Source organism: Opisthocomus hoazin, chromosome 6, assembly GCF_030867145.1.
Source record: "Opisthocomus hoazin isolate bOpiHoa1 chromosome 6, bOpiHoa1.hap1, whole genome shotgun sequence".
Classification (NCBI taxonomy): Eukaryota; Metazoa; Chordata; class Aves; order Opisthocomiformes; family Opisthocomidae; genus Opisthocomus; species Opisthocomus hoazin.
Window position 1 is genome coordinate 66,484,565 of NC_134419.1, and position 19,917 is coordinate 66,504,481.

Genomic DNA, 19,917 nt, shown 5'->3' on the forward strand with positions numbered 1-19,917 from the left:
TGAGGTCTCCACTCCTGCAAGGATCCAGGAACTTCTCAGACCAGTAACAGACTTGTCACGTGCTTCGTTTAATCACATTGGCTGTTGGGCAGTGACATACACTTGCAATTTATCTTACCTTGTTCACAGCAGATGGGATGACTTTCCTCTCTGCTTTGCTTTTAACTTAGGAAAATTTAAAAAGAAAAACAATGCACCAGATGTCTCGGCCTAAATCGCCTATGAAAGCAGTGGCTTAGCTGTAACCACTCGTTCAGTTTTCAAGAACGTTTACAGATGTTTTGGCCTTTACATACCTGGAGATTCATAGCTTGTTCATCCCCGGCTAAGGTGGCAGAGAGCTCCAGTTCTAGCTGGTAGGGAAGGAGCATTCATCCTTCCAGTCAATAACAAAAAGCAAGCTAAAACAAGAGCTGTAGGACATGTTGCGCCAGGTTAACTGGCACCGCGCTGTTCACTGGTTCAGCACTTGCTGAAAATTGTTCCTCTAGGTTATTTCTTTCGCTAGGAAATTCCTGGTTATATTATGTTCAGGCAATCTTGTTAATCTGGGCTGGTTTCAACTTGTAAATTACTGTGACTAGATTAATATAGCCTCCATTGCACATTTAAAAGATATTAGTGGGAATGGGCTAGTGGCATCCCTAACAGTCAGTTACTCAGCTTTGTACCCTGATGTAGATGCTATAACTTCACCAGATTTTAACAGTTTGATTTGCAGTTTCCTCTCACGAATGTCTGCCCTGGGGTGATCTCTACGAGCAAACTTCAGGAAAAACAGTCCAGTCAATTCTTAAAAGAGCACTGCAGAACGAGTAGCAGCTGAAGTTACAAAAATGGGTTCCTTGGACTGTCTCACATGTGGTTTCCCTAGTATTGTATGATGGGGTTTCTTCCTTCCCCTTAATGGAGGCACTGATTTGGGCTTCCCTCATCTATCAGTGCATCCATTTTCTAAAAATGTGCAAGTCCATAACAGCCCATGGTCCTTCACCCATGTTAACTAGCCAACAAGTTAGGGAGGGTAGGCTGGAAAAATTGTTGCTTCTTCTGAAATTGCAGCTCTTTCCTGCTGCAAACTACATAGCAAAGAAAGCTCAAGACTGAAGCGGATGACAGCTGCCTCTTCTGGTGCCTAGAGGAGCGAAGCACAGCCTGCCGGAGTCGGAACGGGCTGTGAACAGTGCCAGGTCAGTTAGGCAAGGGGATTACACTGAAGCTTTCAATAGCCAGATGCTGACAAGGATGTTTGAATTAGGAAAGAAAAAGGGAACAAAGTAAAGAGGAAAGAGGTTTGACCAGGATCTGTGGTGCAGAGATGAACCATGAAACTGTGAATGAAATGAAGGGCCTGAGAAATGACAGTTAGAGGAGAGACTGGAGAGCAGAAATAGATGAAAGACGTTAGGGGGGAAGCCTCTGTGCCTGACATGGCATATTGCTGGGAATGAAGCCCAAGATGCCTGACTCAGCGTTTCCCTGCTGCCAACAAACATCCACAAAAATGTTTCTGTAACTCTGGAGCTCCTGGAGGACGGTAACCAATTATTATACTATTCTTTTATCTCTGCGGCTGAACTTTTGTTTGCTCGCTGGCCTGGAGGGTTGGGGCAGGAGGGCTGGAGACCGTGCTGAAAGATGGCAATCAAGGACATAGCACCACGCTGACAGGAAGTTTCAAAATTCAGGTTCCCCATGGGACCTGAACTTGCTCCTTTCCGCTTTAGAGCTAAGTATAAAGATACAAATCTTTGCTAGGCACATCTTTTCCCCACAGGATCGGCTTACTCCCAAAGCAAACTGAACTGCATTTCTTCGACAAGCAGATTTTCAGTACTTTGTCTCATAAATCTCCATGTGGCTCCATGCCTCACTGGCTGCTCATTGATGAATTCTCATTCTGAATAATGAATTAGCAACTCCTTCTACTTATGATGTTCATCACTGGAATACGCAAGTATGGACAGATCCACAAACATAACAGCTTTCAGTCATGTCGCCAATCTTTAAATTTTTCATTTATTACTTTGAAAGAAAAAGCTTCATTTCCCAGGTAGGTTGTGTAAAATACATACCCGCACGGGCAAAATTTTACAATCCAAAGATCTGAGAAGATGAACACTCAGAGCTCATTTATCTGGATTTTTATTTTTAAAAAGTCATAACAGGAAACAGGATTCCAGGAAAAATATTTGGTACAAACGAAAACAGGGAGACCAGCATTGCCTCATAGGACCTGGAGAGCAAAAAGACAGGACAGGCAAAGCAACATGCATGGAAAGAGAGGCAGAAAAATATAAAGCTATTAGCAGAAGTGGGGCTTGGACTAGAACTACGTCCCACTCCAGCATCTATCCATTCATCCACTTCTACAGAGTTCTTGTCTCCCACCAATGATCTCAAGAGCTTTTAATCACTAACATTAAGAAAAATTGAGGCTTATGCCCTAGTCAGGGAGCTATATTATCCCCAGTTTACAAAAGAGGGAAACTGAGGCATGAAGCAACCTCATCTCTTCTCTCACCTAAGCAGATGGCGGGGACTGAAGGTAGGGTTGTTCTTTCATTTCCTTACCAGAAAAGCAATCACCTTACATTTCGCTAGAACAGAAGATTAAGATTCTTTGGTAACTGTTGTTCTCAGGCGCTGCATTTCTATGGAAACATACCTTTTTAAGGTAACGTAAAAATGCTGACTGCTTTTAAAAACTCCATTTTCTTACCTGCCTTTTACTGCCATAACTGTTTCTATGGAAACTGGAACTGGCCATGAAGCAGTCCTACAACATGAATTCTCACTTGTCAGTTTTACATTAAAGTGCCACCTTCAAAGTCCTTTAATAAACCAGTAATGATTGTGTTGCCTAATGAGTTTTCAAATTAAACAAGAAAGCATGCTTTCACTGAATGTTCCGCACAATATTTTGTAGGTGTGGTCCAAGTCTAAGAATTTTAACAGTGTGCATGATATGACTCTCTTGGTTAAGGATATGATCTTTAAACAGAGAGACAGTTTATTAGCAGTAAAAGCCCCAGTGTGTGTAGTTAGACTTACATAAAGGTGACTTATACCAGTACGGGTATGTCTAGACTGCTGTCACAGAAGCATACTGTAGAGATACTGAGTCAAGGGGTAAATCGACCTACAGTGAGCTCTGTGCTCCCACAGCTAGCTGGAGTACTTCTGTGCAAGCATATGCACACGGTATTCCCTGTAGGTAGAAGAGAGGGAATGCACTCAACCAGAGTAAGCATTAGTCTGTCCTGAGTGGCGACAGTGGAAAAAATTAAGCATGCAAGCTTAAGGCACAATTATTCTATATGATTACTCAGAATTAGAATCTGTGTAACACAAATCTAGGCTCCTCCACTAATTTTACTTTAACCTTTCACTCTTGTAGAAACTGTAGGGTCCCTTATATTCATTCATATTTCCCTGAGTTAACTCAAGTGACAAAAATCCCTTTTTCCCGTTCTTGGGAAGCAATCTCCAACAGAATGCACCCTCAATCACAAGCGTCCAGCATCGCCAGCAAGGACCAACTTAAAAACTTCTAAGGACAGGTTCTTTCCAGAATCACTTATCTGTCTTTCCCCAGATGAATTCTTCTCAAGTCATCTCTGACGCTTCACAGTTGATCAGTGCTTTTAAATTGCAACAGGTCAGAACAGACAGGAAAGACACTTTGTGTCTGCATCAACCTCCAATGCATAGAAAACAGGGGGCCAGGGGTTTTAGACAGACTTTACACACAGAAACGCATCTAAAACACAGGAACTGCAGCATCAAAGTTGGAGACAACGGAACACATTAGATGCTGCGTGTATGACTATCCAAGCTGCAAAGGATAAAGATGTAATCCTATTTTGGTATTAATTTATTTTTTAAAGAGACCCTAAAGAGCAATACGATCTCCAGACTATGTTTTCCTCCAAGATTCAGCTGCACAGAGCTCCTCCCAAAACTTGTCCAGCCCACACACTTGGCTGACACCCTCAGGAGAACCAGAGTCTTTCTCTCTTCTAACCTGAGAGGAGATCACCTTTCCCACTGAGCTAGCAGTGTTCTTGTAACTCTTTCCCAGCAAAATCAGACTCTGCTAATATAGGACTTCTGAAGAAAATGGCCAAGTCAGCCTCTTAAATTAGATGCCATGCTCTTCCATATGGTCCAAGACACCACATACTTTCCTTTAAAATATCCTCAAATTCATGCCAAGTAGGCAACTTGTCCATAATCAAGCAGTAACATACGGTTAACTCCTGAATTGAGTGTGAATTTAGGAATCGATACTCCAAACCACTTCTCCCGTAAACAGGGAAGCCATAGACTTCAAACTTAGCAGTAATCAGAGCAGGAATCTGAGAAGCAAATCTCCTCTGTGGCCAACCAGATCTTTTTGTAGGTATAAATTAAAGTTGCAGTTCCCCTCAGTACCACTCCACTCAGAATCTGGACTTCTTTCCTTGCTTTCCAGAGACGTTCATGAGGAGGGAGGGGAAGGCAAGGGAAGACTTCTACAATTATTTCTTAACCCTCTTCTATTTCCTTCTGCACAGGTACATCCTTTCAGCGCATGTTCAGGCCCGTATTAAGATCTGACTAGAAGGTACCCAATTCAAAACAGACCAAGAACGCTAGGAGTAGGGCAGCCTGCAGGGAGACCAACTAGTGAGCCCTGCAGCAAGGAGAGAATTTACAGCAAAAGAATGACTCATATGCAGTTTTCCACTATGGACAAACGCACCATCTCTTTAAGGCCAGAGTTTTCCACAGGCCTCTGAATGCAAATGCCAAATATTTTATCATGTTTTTCTCTTAGCCTATATCTCACTCCAGCCAGTGTTTGGAATGAGGCATGTAATATAACAACAAACCAGAGACCTGGCACACATGGGGCTACTCACTGGCTTTCCTCATGCATATGGTTTATTTTTCCCTGCTATGTCAATCCTTATAGGGCTTTACTGCTACATCTGCCTCCTAGGAGTCTGCTATTTCAGCTGTTACAGAGAAGGTGCAGAGGAAAGAGGAAGGATACATTCAATTCTTTCTACTCTTTTCAAGTTAGAGGTCTCATCTCCACACCATTAATTAAACAGATTAATTAAACAGATAAGCTGTCTCTAAGGATAAATACTGAACAGCTCCAGGCTTTGAACTGTGGCACATAACAGTTATGATTATTCCAGATCAAACGTCTTGCGCAGTAACCTTTAGGCCAATGCTGTTTCGTCAATGTCTTGTGTTCCTCTGCAAGCACAGATATGGATAGTATTTTTCCCCAAACGTGACAAGGAATAGAAGACACAAAAGGCAACAGGGAGCATGGAGATTACAGTGGGTCTTGCTGGCTTTCGTATTTTCTTTTCCAAAGCATCTAATTTATGGTTTACCATTTGTGATGTAGGAAGCAATCTAAAAATAAACAGCAAAATGGTGACTGATTTTGAAAATTCTGGTCTGAACAGAATCGACAGCAACACACATCAGTAGTGCACACGGTAGCCAGGGCAATCCAGACACGCTTGACAAGCAGTGGGCAAGCCTGCAGGATGGGGAAGGGATGCAGGATCCCATTCCTGAATATTACTTTTCAGAGAAAGGTGAGGACCGCTTTAGTAGTGGGAAAGCTGTGCACATTCAGGAATACATATTTACAGACATGGGTACACCAACACTGCCAGGAAGGACAGACAAATCTTTTGATTGTTTGCTTGCATGTACTTTCTCTGGCTATTACAAAGTATATACATAAAAAGAAAGATCTACAGCCATTACTATATGGAAAGATCACAGGCTCAGTCTTTAAGCCAGAAAAACGAGTCCTGACATGACCACTGCTGTAAACAGCACTTTTCAGCAGTGACTTTTCTTTAGGGCTCACTGGATGTAAATGTGAGGATGGCCATGTCACATCTTACTGCAGGGAAAGAGCTCAGCTTCTTTAACAGCTCCCCTGCCGTATTGGGATGTTCCGAATCAGTATGGTAAAACTTTCACTAGGAATAGCAAGCAAGTCAGCAAGAATATTAAAAGAAGTATTTAGACAACTTCTCCAGAGTTGGACAAAAACAGCATTTGGAGAATCAGAATGGTCTTTTATTCCCCATCTAGATCATACCAGGTAATAGCAGCTTTTCAGGATCACTCAATCTCTGCTTCTTCCCTCCTTTATCCTGAATGGACCAGAACAAATGCATCTTATCTTCTCTCTTTAGAATGCCATATAATATCCTTCCATAGTGCTGACAACGTCACTGTTAATCTCCAGCAGTTCCAAGACACGGTGCATCACCACTTCAGCCAGAGAGGGGTTGTAGCTCTGCCGAACACAGCTCAGGACATGAAGAAAATGGCAGCCTTTTTCAGCATCTGCAGATAAAGAGGAGAATGCAGCCAGGCATGGAGGAAAGACTGTAGTCTAACTGACTCTTTTTAACTACTATAATCCAGATTAGTCACAAAAAACCCCACAGCTGTCAGAGAAGAATGCCCTAGGTACTAAAGCAGAGACGCATGTATTCAGAGGGAAGAGATCCACTCCGTCTACAGTTCTCCAGTTATCAGCTGCTCCCACTAATTTTTCTGGGAAGTGTCAGGGCTGTAACACTAGTAATAAAGGTGAAAGATAATCAGTCTTACAAACTCTAATACAAAGGGCTCATTCAGTACAACCTGATGATGAGGTTAATAACTTCAGGATACCTCCACTGTCCACCTATGCAAGCCATCCAGTTTCTGCAAGTGCAGAAGCAGCGAAATGAAAATCCTTTTGCTCATAGTCAACTTCAAAAACGTCTGGAACAGAAGGTCGGTCCACGGCCATGACCTGTAACTGCTTGCCCAATGCTGGCATCTTGTGGAAAAACTGCTACAGTGCAATTTTCATTCGCCTAGCAATGCAATCCCAATTCTGCACTTCAGACTCCTCAGGCAATTATGGGAATAGAAAGTCACAGAACTTCAGTATCAAATTTTATCTCCTTTTAAGAGAAATGAATCCTGAAAATGTACAAGAGAAATGTAAAAAGTCCCCTTTCCCAGAGGGCAAGCCAGAGACAAAGGTCCTTAAGGACTGCAGTATTGCATGCAGCTACTGTGTGCCTGGTGGAGCCATCAACTGAAGCTCAGCTATGCCACTCAACATTTCCCCCAACAGACCCTGCAAACCTACTGATCATCAGTGCTGCAGGCTCCCTGTCTCCGAGTTCTGAGGGCCACAACAGATTTCTTTCTCCTCCATGGCTACCAATGGCAAACTAGCACAAATGAGACACATCAGCACAAACGACTTTCCTCCTCCTCTTCAGCCCTCAGCTCACATAATGTAAGGTAAGTTTGATAAGGGTACTGAGAAATTTCCATGGGCCAGGAAGATCCATGTATTTTGTTGCTGCTGCCTTTGGTTTTATTTTTTGCCAATCTACTCTAGAATCAGCTGAGAGCCAGAACTGCCTTAGAAGCTGCTGGGAAAAGTCACTGGTAAATAGGAGGCATTGGTGAGTACTGGTAAATAAACAGTTCAGCCTATTAGGCTGTGTGTGATTCAGGCAAAGGTATTTCTTTAGAAGTCAGTGATCCAGTGTGATGAAAGACCTTTGTGGCTGGTAGCCAAAAATGTGTCCACCACCCTAGGACGGATAACTGCAGAGAGCAGAACAATGCCTCTACCTGGTCATAGTGACTGTTGTTGCAAACAAAGTGGGTAGCTGCATTTTGCATTAGTCATAGGTTTGTCATAAGACGGTCAAAGTGCCCATCCCTGATCTACAGTAACCTAGCTTAAGTCTCGATGAATTAGATTAGTGACTCAAGTGTTACCCAACAGTACAACACATACTTTCCTCCTAGATGCTGGTAGAAAATGGCATTTTGGGGTAGCTGCAGGTCTGTACAACCATTAAGTAACCCAGAAACACTCCTAGTCTATGACCCAACTCTGAGGGAATACACTCCTTCCAGTGGAGTGACGCTGTCCCTCTTTCACTGACATACCGGTGACAGTTATAGAACAACTACCATTTGTCCACTAGACATCTCACACAGGGTCCATTTTGACATACTAACTTTAACTTCAAGAGGATCTGTTTTTTTCCTCTCTGCTATTAGTCTCATCTAAGCCTAAAACGAGAGCAAATGTGTCCGAAAAAAAGAAGAAACAAATCTGGACTAAGTCTACCATCATGCAGTTCAGTCAGGAGTGAAAACGTACTGTCATCCTTTTCTGGCTGTCTTAAGCCTCTAGATAGACGCACAGCAGCCTCACATGAGGGCATTTAAGATCAGGCTGTTTCGAATTACAGTTGGAGCCAAGGACTAGGATTGTCATGTAGGCATATTACAGATCAGAGTTTGTGGGGCTCTGACTAGGCACGCTGAGGATTTTTTTATTTGTACAACAGTTCCAGGCAGCTGGGTTGGGTCTGAGAATGTTTCACAACTAAAGCAGTGGGGTGAGGCATTGCCTTGAAACCTGGCAGAGAAGTAACTCATTGGAGAGAATAGCTTGGTTTATCATAAATCAGTCTTTGAAAGATTAATACTACTCTTGAAGGAAGATGGGTAGGAATTTCTTGCAACCAACAAGCAAAAGCCCTCGAGGTACTACCACGTTCTTACTTTTCCCCTACCAGCCTGCTCCCCATCCCAGGCCAAGCGGGCGTCCCACAGTGCCATCCACCAGCAGAGGGGGGCCGACAGGCACACTGCGCACTGCGCTCCTGCCTCATGCAGGGACAACACCGCATCCGCACCACCCTCGTGGTTTCGACTGAAGCTGCTTGGCTTCACTTCTCAAAATCTATTAGCAGTGACCAGGACATTGAAACGGTCCTTCTGAAAACTGACAGAAGAAGAGATACTGAGCTGGAAATTGTCCTCTTTACAACAGGCAACTAGGTGGAAAGCTTGAAGGAGAACAAGAGGGTCTGTAAAGAAGTTGCTATTTTTAACCTGCTCAGTATGGAAACTGAGGACTCGGGACTCTTCAAAGTCTTTTCTGTGAGCGATCTACAAGTTTCTCTCTGCTGTTGACCCCTCCTGACTGGGACAAAGAACCTCCCAACCTCTCATGGAGCACAGAGAGTATTTCACTGGTGTGACAGCACACAAGAGGGGAGTTAAACGCTAGCAGTCACTCAGTGCCCTGTGTCAACTGTATACAGGTTCTGGCCTTTATAGTGGCACAATTCTTAAAAAATAATAATTTTTTCCACCACCACCACCAACAACTAAAAAAACCCAAAATGTACATGGGTTCCAAAAAGAACAAGCTGATGTATAAAATAGGCAGAGGAATTATTTGTCTTTTACATGGAAGATGTTTGTATTTGTTAATTGGATAAAAGACAATAAAACAATGTGATATGGTAACTTGCCGCAGTGAAACAACCTCAAGCAAATGATCCCATCTTCACCTGCATGCCCAGTAACATCTACTCTCTCCATCCCCCAAAGATGCAGAACTTTTACCTCCACCTATAAACCTGGTCTGTAATTGTACCACTGCTTAAGACAGCCAGTTGAAAACTCAAACTTCATTTTTCACTGCAGGATAACCATCACATACCAGGCCCTACAAGCACTATTGTAATTATGATAGTACAAAGATATGAGCAGTTTAAGATTGCCTTATGTCCTAGTCAGTCATTTATTCTATACTACAGTGCATTCTACCCGCAAACAGCTGCACTCCAGCAGCAAGTGATCCCTGCTGACACATTCTGCCCAATGAATTGAAAGAAATTCAATGTACCTGTGTAATCAGCAGACATTCAAGTCAAGCACAAGCTATCGCTATGGCAATAAGACACAATAGGCTTGAGAGACAGGGATAACTCAGAAGTCACACGAGGTACATTATCTGAAAAGTGGATTTTGTTAAACTGAAATCCCCACCTGCAAAGAACAACCACCTGAGCTCTACCTGAGCTTAAAATCTACAGAGAATATCTTATTGACTTAAGTAAGTTTTAATGTTGACTTAACGTAGGCAGGGATTTCACCTTTCTGTACAGTCACTTTTGTGTCAACTCCCCTGTAAAAACTGAACCAGCAAGATTTGCTACTTTATCCAGAGTGCAAAGCAACAGCTGCTAGGTGCTGACCTAACTTCATTACATTTGGTTCCTCCCAAAATGTAAGTACTTTCAAAAGACACAGATCTAAGATAATGGCTCCTTGTTTCAGATCTCAGAGGTTTGCTTCCTGCTGGGCACACCTGCTCTTTCTCTCTCCATGCTCACAGGAAGGCGCTCTTGCACTCCCACTTTTAGCTATACTGATTAGCAACACCAGAAACTTAACTCCAGGTTCAAGGGTAAGGACAAGAAGCGTATCTAATCCAGCAGCAGGAGGAGATACTGTCACAAATATATCAGCACCTGCTCATCAGAGCCCTGATCACACCGCTACTTACGCCTGGGTTTTCGACAGTCTTCTTTAATCACATCGAGGGTCACTTTAAGCAGCTCCTTATCATGGTCAGTCACCTGGAGATAACAGAAGAAACTGGCAATTTATAGCAGTCTATTTCACAGGAGATGGCATGACTGTTGAAAAGCAATCCAAGGCCATGATGCTTCTAAACTAACACTGTCGTAACTACAGTCTGCATTATATACTGCCTCCGAGATTAATAACGAACGTTAAACCTTCAGTTATTTTTAGTACCATTAGCAGCATCCATGAGTTAGGTGAAGAACATGATATAACAGCATTCAACCCAAAGGAGGGTGACCAGCTCAGCAGAACATCAAGTTTCAACCCACTTCGATAAAGAGAACTGTCCCAGCCTGCAGCATGCTCAGCTGTGTCAGCGCGCAGTTTGGCAACCCAGGGAACACAGACTGCACTTGGAACCACAGCAGTGCTTAAGTCTGGTGCTGAGTTACAAAAAGAACTGCTCAGTGCGTGATACAGAGGTAAAAGCAACAGTCAAGTAAGCTGCAGATAAGACTCGAGTAAACAGACAGCACTTGGATGTGCAGATTCTCTTTTTGAAACATTTCTACTGTTTCTACTGACTATGAAAGTCACACCCCTGAACTTGTTTGCAACCCCAGCTCAGTTCCTTACATGGTATAAGTCCTTGGAGCTACTAGGTTTCTGGAAAACCACCCCTTTTTCTTGTAGCATTCTTATTGCTTCCTTAAAAACACTGTGAATCCTTTTGGAACTGGAGTCACTTTTTGCCTTCACCTGGATGAGAAGAAAGGACAGAAGCAGATGGTGAGAAATCTCAGCTCAACTAAAGTTACCAGCAAAAGCTCCAGATGCTTTCAAGAGCACGGAGACTTTAAGTGATTTTGTTACATATTTTTCTTCATTTAGTAATTCACAAATCATACCCATTGTGTATGAACTAACCAACATCTCTAAGCTTTAAAAAAAATCCAAACACCACAAACACCAGAAGCTTGTGCTGTGCCTAACGAACCACAATCTCCTAACTGCCGCCTTTGTATTTAGCAGCTATTGATTACATACTGAGAACTCTCTTTTGGACTAGGCTTGTGATGCTCACAGAGCATTTGACTGTTTAGCTAATCAAACTTTGCTCATATTCAGAGTTTTCCTGGTAATAAGGGTAGAAAGAGAGAGAGATCAATGCTTTGTAAGGTCATATTCAGGAAGAATCCAAGTGCTGGGGATTGGATTCCCATCTCCCGATTTGAAACTGAGGCAGCGTCCAAGGAAAAGGGAGAAACTGGCAACAACAGTATTTGTTTCTTGTCCCCTTAGTTTCCAAATTTTACACACATTCTGGTCATGCTCTCAAGAGTTTCTCCACAGCTTGATGAAATGAAAGGATAAAGAGCATGCAAGAAATTAAGACAGATACGAGATAAAGGAACAAAGGAGATACAGGAACAAAGGAACAGTTTTGAGGGCACGTGGGAAACAAGGCTCTTGTGAAAGGAGAACAACATACCTGGAAGTCCATAACTGAGGAGGTTATTTAGAACAAAGGGTTCTGTATTTGGGACACATCTAACACAGCAGGAAAGAAGGTGAGGAAAAAAAAAATCGTGGAAAAGCAGGGTTTGTTTGCAAGTAGAGCAGAGCTAAGACAGTGGAATGACAGTTAGGGAAGTGTACAGAAATAAAGAGTCAGATGTGGAGAGGAGAAAGTATGCGTAGATAAGAGCCAGACCATGACTTACTCTTCTCCATCTCTATCTGTCCTACTATGGCCTTCAACCTCCCATTTATCTACACAGACTGTTGTTGTTTCCTCATCTGTTGGAAGCACACTGTTCTCCCTGTGGTTTTCTCTGAGAATAGAGCTAAACTGTTTCCCACAAACCAACATGTGATAATTAGAACCACACCAGAGCAACCAAAGCAAGATTTGCCAAGCCATTTCTTCAACTATCACTGTAAATGCTCCCATCCTGCCCTGAATAAAAGTATCAGACTTCACATATCCTGCTTCACTCACCAGAAGCCTTGGGAGTGACCGGTGAGGCCGCACCTCGAATACTGTGTTCGGTTTTGGGCCCCTCACTACAAGGACGTTGAGGTGCTGGAGCATGTCCAAAGAAGAGCAACGAGGCTGGTGAAGGGTCTAGAGAACAAGTCTTACGAGGAATGGCTGAGGGAACTGGGGTTGTTTAATCTGGAGAAGAGAAGGCTGAGGGGGGAGACCATATCACTTTCTACAACTACCTGAAAGGAGGTTGCAGTGAAATGGGTGTTGGTTTCTTCTCCCAGGTAACTAGCGATAAGACGAGAGGAAATGGCCTCAAGTTGCGTCAGAGGAGGTTTAGATTAGATATTAGGAAAAACTTCTTCACTGAAAGAGTGGTCAAACATTGGAACAGGCTGCCCAGGGAAGTAGTGGAGTCACCATCCCTGGAGATGTTCAAAAAACATGTAGATAGAATCATAGAATCATAGTAAGGGTTGGAAGGGACCTTAAAGATCATCTGGTTCCAACCCCCCTGCCATGAGCAGGGACATCCTCCACTAGACCAGGTTGCTCAGAGCTCCATCCAATCTGGCCTTGAACACTTGCAGGAAGGGGGCATCCGCAGCTTCTCTGGGCATCTTGTTCCAGCGTTTCACCACCCTCATGGTGAAGAATTTCTTCCTAATATCTAGTCTAAATCTGCCCTTTTTTAGTTTAGAGCCATTCCCCCTTGTCCTATCACTACACACCCTTGTGAAAAGTCCCTCTCCATCCTTCCTGTAGGCCCCCTTCAGGTACTGGAAGGCTGCTATAAGGTCACCCTGGAGCCTTAGATGTGTCACTTCAGGACATGGTTTAGCAGGCATGGTGGGGATGGCTGACGGTTGGACTAGCTGATCTTAGAGTCTTTTCCAACCTCAGTGATTCTGTGATTCAGTGAAACAGGCAACCACCACATACCAGAATGAATTCACACAGATATGTGAAACAGACACCACATCAGCAATGGAAGAACGTCTTTTCACAAAACATTCATTCAACCCATTTGCAAGTCTCAAGTGAAACTCCAACTGCTTCTAAGTCTGGAAGCTGATGTGTCTAACTGGGAATAGTTCAGAGATCCAATAAGGATATTAGTGTTAGCATGCCTTAGAAGTTTCTCCATCCCCTTCTTCTAGCTAATCCTCAATATTCCAACAGGCCACAATCACATCTTTCTCTCTCTCTGTCCCACAACAGTTAACTATCCTTTTCCTCTCAAATTGACAGTCAAAAATAACTGCCTAATAGTTCAAGATAATTAACATGGAACAACGGCTATTATTCTCAGTTAAGTTTTCTCCTTCTGTTCCAGACTGAAGGACTTCAGTGCCTGAATATTTGTCTGTCCCCCTGTCCACCACAGCTGTATCAGTTTGGATACTACTATCAGTTTGGATACAGTTTGAATTACAAACTTGACCATACATCTGGACACCATTCCAGTCACAGTGTTAATACCACTATCATATTTCTCTTCATGGTGCCTTTTCTGACAAACTGAAGAAACAAACATAAAATGCAGCCGGAAGGGTTAAGTGAAGAGTGAATATTTTCTCATGGAAAAGCACATTCTCATAGCCATATGTAAAATGAAGATCCTTTGACTCTCACTCATAGTAATAAATCCTCAAGAATCTAAGAAACTGCTAGCAAAGCAACCACCTCAAGACTCTGATCAATTTTTAATATGAAAGCAAACATTTGGGGAGGAAAAAAGATAAAAATATCTCCAAAGAAGCATGGTAATTATTCTGTTTGGCTTAACACTGAGATCCCGTCAGAAAAGGGAGATAATTAAAAACAGACTCTGTGTGAACTGACACACAGCTCAGCCTGGATGGATACTGAAACAGAATCACTAAGAACGCAAGTCAAGGGACTGACAGAGGGAAGGCAGAGAGGCAGGCTTGGGAGTGAGAAAACAAGTAAGCAGCTGCTACTTATCAGCACCCTCTCATACATGCTGCAGAGTCCAAGGGAAAGGGCTCCATGGCAGAAGGACTGTTCCCAAATAACAAGTGAGGGCTCCTGCCCTCTTCAGGGGCTGTAATATTACCCTGAAATTACAGGGAAATGTGGGGTTTTTTTCCTAGTGCGCTCTAGCACCTGCTTCCTCCTCTCCATCCCTCCAAGTAAAGCAACAATTGAGGGGTTTATTTGTGAACACAATCTAAAATTACTTAATCTGCTCTTTTGGTCCACTCCAAATATCTCCAGCATCGTATCCTGCAAATTCATAAGTCAAAAGTACTTCTTCCTAATATCTTATCACTTTCTTTTATGCCATACCAGGCCCTCATTTCCTCTGGACTTGGATCCCCCCTCAAAGCCAATGCACACTTAAGGTTGTTGATTTAGTCTACTCAGCAGAAATCTACAGGAGACTGAACACAGGGCTATATACAGAGAAAAGAAATCTAGGACTATGAAATCCTATGTGATTTCAGATCCCTGCTTTTATTTCAGGAGAAAATTGAAAAATGCTTGCATTTAAACAGTTATAAAGATGTACTATAGTTATTAACGTAGCTCTTTCTGAGTCACAGTTTATTAGCCATCACTTTACTTGTACAAAGTTTTTCATCTAAGAAATGCAGATATTAAGTAGTCTAACTGCTCATCCAAAGTACCAGCAAGATCTGAATCTGGATTTTTAATTTACCTCTCACAATGTTCACACCTCATTTTCCAAAGTGTCCTCCTTAGCTTCAGGGTGCACAATTTCAGGTTCCCTGAAGTGCTGACACGAGGGGTTCCCCCCTCTCCCAGATCAGGTCCTTTTCAAATAAATGAAGCTGTGTATCCAAACACAGAAGCACACAAAAATCATTCACTACTTATGCAAAAGACATTTCTCTCCCTCACAGAGAGAGAAGCAGCTATGAAATAACAATTTTACCATCACCACCATCCCTCCCTAGGCCAGCCAAGGACTTCATAGAAAAGCCAACAGAAGAATCCACGTCTCCAGAATTAAGTTGGTATTTTAGTCAATATATTCCATCTGATGGGTCTCACACAGCTTACTGGGCTGGTGCTGTGCAACCAGTTGCTCTCAGATCTTTAAAACAAGACAAACTCTCTGTACAATCAATAACAGGTCAAAGAATGAAGTAGTACAGGAATTAGTCTGTCTGTTCAAAACACTGAAAGTATGTAACCCTTGGCTCATTATGAATCACAACGCACCCTGATGGCGTTAAAGTTTCCTGGTATAACCACACGTGTGATTCTACTCACGGAATTGCCCTTTGCAATTTCTCATGCCATGTTTAATCCTTGGCTTAGACAGGTGACAATTTTAGTAATAGTGATTCTGGACATGTCAGTCCTCAAGTCCTGTAATAAGCTTTGCAATATACATATTTAAAGTAGCAGTGAAGCTTCCTCAAGAGGCAGGAAGACAAGCATATAGCATCAAGAATTTATAATACACTACATTATACCTACAGTACAATGTACAGGGTATATACAGTAAGTACGAACAACACTGTAAAACTCCCTGCCTTAACTACTTGTCATTGCTGACCTTGAGATAATATTCAAATCAAGAGAAGTTCAAACAGCAGAGTCTGGAAAGCACAACCCAAGTTATGTGTCCAAGCTAGTGACATACACAAACTGGAATAAAAAACTGCTAAAATAGCACACACTAGAGCTTATGCATGGAAGAAGTGCATAAAAATGGTTAATCCTGACTGGCTGGTTGCAAGTTGTATTTACTCCAGTTGAGAAACTGGGCGGATCAAGTTCACATGTAGTTTTCTTCAAAAAAAGGAACCAAAGGCTTGTCCATATGCCAAACATAATTATCTAAGCCCAGCAAATACACTCTTAAAGTTCTCTAAGCACAAGAATACTTTTCTGTTTTTTAATTGTACTTTTCCTTGTGGTACCCACCCCTCCAGTCTCAAAAGTAATTTCTTTTATAGGATAAGAGAAAGACTACAGCGTGGGGATAGAGAGGGCATAGGTTATGTGAAATAAAGCTCCACTCGTTTTAAAAATCATAACAGATTTGTTAATTTTTAACTATTTTTAAAAACATCAAGCCTTCCAATTCTCTCTACCTCTGTAGACTACAAAAATAAAGTTCCCTACTATGTCTCTGAGCAGAGGACATGATTTGAGTTCTGCCATGTGTATCTGCTGGAGAGAAATTTATTCTGGAGGGCCAAAACACTGCACTGCTAGGGAGCCATTAAGACTGGAACTAGGCATTGCAGGACATGTATGGGATGTGGACAGGGCTCAGGTACAGTAATGCCGAAAAGCAACAGAGATGCTGCCTGCGTCCAGCTATTCCAGCTACCTCCTTCCATCTTCACATCCTGCTCTGCTCCACTGCCAGTGTCTCCACAGCAGCTCACCACCTCCCTGGAGGAAATATTCCATGGGCAGATACCCTCCTACTGTGATGAACATAGTACTTTAAAAGTTGGGAAAGGGATAAAGGGGGTGCACCACATCTCTTCAGATCACAGGGAAAGGAAGAGGGGGGCAAGAAGAGAGTTGAACAGCAACTGCGCTCCAGAACAATGAACTCAGTAGAAGAACAACCAAATACTCATCGTTTCACATCCAGGAAAAGTGCAAGAAGTGAACAAGTGTGCACATTGTGATGTGGCCTAATTAGTTTGGTCCACTCATCTATCTCCTTCCTTGCCAAATAGGCATGAAATACCATTCCACACTAGCAGTACTCCTTGTCCATTTGGTTTGAGGGAGATGCAAAACAGAAGACTGCAGAGAGGAAAAAAAAGGAAGATGGACAGATATCAGATCAATCACACTTATTTTTGTGGGTCAAACTGAGTACTTGACTCTTTGCCAATTATGAGAAGCGACACTTTCAAGAGACAGAGCAGAGGAACAACAAAATGCATTTCCAGAGCATTACTAGGCACTCCTCTAAAAGCATTCAGGTCACTTGACAAATGCAGGTTCTTTCTTATGCAAAGAGATATAAGCCTCTTTACAAGGAATTAATACCAAAGGGCAATAGGGAGAATTGCAATTTCTAAATAAGCATCTGTGTGCCCAGATTCCTGGGACACACACTCACAGCGTTCCATCATGGTCAGAAGCAACTACTAATTTTTATGATAGCTTCTCATGACTGCTAACAATGCTGATGCCACACTGTTTTTGCTGGTTTGTTTTTTGTTTTGTGCCTTTCTATGTTTGTTCTGCACTAGATCCTGCTTTAAATGGCTTCGAAAGTTATTAATCTTGATCCTTCTATAAATGCTGAAATTTCAGATACAGAAGTTTCCAGTATTAGTCACAATGACCACTATTTCCTTTAATGTAAAGTGTTTGGGAACTTTTAATACTGTTCCAGCTAGTTTAGAAAAATATCCTGTCCCATGTTGGATATTCTAGTATCAAACATTTCTGTCAAAAATGAGAGTAGCTCCTGTTACTGTTTCTATCCATGCTTGCTTTAAAGCAAACAACAAAAATGCCTTTAATAAAAATAAAAGAAACAGCTATCATGAAACAGCTATCAGAAGCAGTTCAACAAGGCCATCAAGAATAGAGCTTTTCATTATTATTTGACCTCATCTAAAACGGACTGGGTTTTGTTGGGTTTTTTTAAGAATTCAACAAACATCACACGTTAATATAACATAGCATTTAACTTTACAGTGCATATTGGAATCAGGAAGTAAAAATGACTGCCATGGATTTATTTCTCTACAGAAAACCAAAAAGTAAACAAGTGAGTCACAAAGCTCTAGTTTAATAGTTTCAGTTGCCATTGGCAACATAGTAAAAAACATAACTCTTAATTCTGTAGAAATTTACCACTTCACATCAGTTGAGAATCTGGTTTGTAATTTATCCAAATAACACAGAGTAATATAAAGCCATTTTACACAATGTTTTTTGTTCCATTTCCCATTTTGTAGTTGTCAAGAGCATACTATCTCACTGGAAAGTTTTAACAATTTGGTTACACGCAACTGCATGTAAACTGCTTTCAATTAAATCCCACCTTCTGATCCTTTCAATCACAGCTAGGGATTTCCAACACAAGAAACATGTAACAGGAAGCCCTGTTCATCCACTCATAACCTCCTTTTGAAAGCCACATCTATATTAATATATTGAGCATCTATATTAATATATTGAGCTTCAAATGATAAACAAGACAAAGACTTTGTGCTCCCTTCTCCTGACCAAATTCAGCATCTCAAACATCTGTCCCAAACAACTCAAGCACCTTAAGGGGATCTCTTTTTCCAATACTGCCACTATTTACAGAGCTAGGTAAGTTAGTGCCTGTTGTAGGCAGCCCTTATACAAGATTACCCTCAACAGCAGAATTTTCTCATAGGGCTTTCTTCAGTCTACTTTTACATGTCTCAGTGACAAGGTTTCCTCAAGCCCTGTAAATAATTCATGCATAAAGCTAAAACACTTGTGGTTTTTGAATCCTCTGAAGGCACCAGACTGTTATCTGGTTGTTTATGGTTAAAAAAAGTACATGGTATTATTTCTCCCACTAAAAACTTGAAACTGTTAAATTCACTCACCTCCTGACAGCTGGGACTGGGTAGATGCCCACCAGCCAGGGACACTAGAGTATCAATTGTTTCCAGCTCCTGCTGGTAAAAGGTCTGAATTTTGTTTTCTAATAGAAATCCTTTCACTTTCTCCTGTAGTATATCGACTGAGAAATTCTGACCTTCCAGGCCACTACAAGGATACAGAGAACATGTCAAAAGGCAAGAAATATACTACTAACATTTTTTTACTACAATTACCTAAAGTTAGCCTGCTAGACTGGTTTTCAAAGGTCAAAAGGCATTTTGCTGTCCTTTAAAAATCTGAATTTAAACCCTTAATTAAAACAGACCATTTTTATATGCAATAAACATTCAACTGTTCTCTTCAATCATTTGCTGTAACAGTGTTGTGATATTAAGATCTGCAATCTCTGAAACCACACTATGTGCATCAGACCTGCTAATAAGCATCCAGCTACCCTCAAACTGAATACAGGAATGGGCGTTTGACTCATTTTATTGAGGTTACGTATTTATAATTTGATGATGACAAGGGCAGCAGAAGTTGAGGGCGTTTCAATGGAGTAGCTCCTTATCCTTACACATAAAACAAAATCAGGCAAGAACACTGCTCCATCTAATCCATTGACCTCATCCCCAAATCTTGCTCAAAACCCAGCTTTTTTTACTAGATGCAAGATGTCTGTACACAGTGTTTTACTACTTTCCAAATATTCACTTTGGTTCAGCATTGTATTTCTTTTCTCAGATTATGGACAGGTATCTCAGCTGTATGGACTGTCAATTATTTGTGAGAAAAGCAGACTGCTACTGTACACATGTGCAGTCTAAATCACAGCCGGGCCTTGTGCTACCTTTCTCCACAGTTATTACAATAACAAACAGAAATAAAATCCCCCACTTTGCCTCAAGACCAGTCTGGCT

General features: G+C 41.9%; 1 protein-coding gene across 5 annotated transcripts in view; it reads right to left on the bottom strand.

Moving 5' to 3' along the window:
• Positions 1–2,004: 2,004 nt before the first annotated feature.
• STN1 (STN1 subunit of CST complex) overlaps positions 2,005–19,917 on the bottom strand; it is a 47,125-nt gene continuing 29,212 nt past the window's right edge. For all 5 annotated transcript variants that reach the window (XM_075423682.1, XM_075423685.1, XM_075423683.1 and 2 more), the window contains 4 exons: positions 19,000–19,162; positions 11,080–11,202; positions 10,421–10,493; positions 2,005–6,375 (listed from right to left, as the gene is read on the bottom strand). In XM_075423682.1, coding sequence (XP_075279797.1) covers positions 6,218–6,375; positions 10,421–10,493; positions 11,080–11,202; positions 19,000–19,162 — 517 coding nt within the window. In that variant the 3' untranslated portion in view covers positions 2,005–6,217. The remainder of the gene's footprint in view (positions 6,376–10,420; positions 10,494–11,079; positions 11,203–18,999; positions 19,163–19,917) is intronic.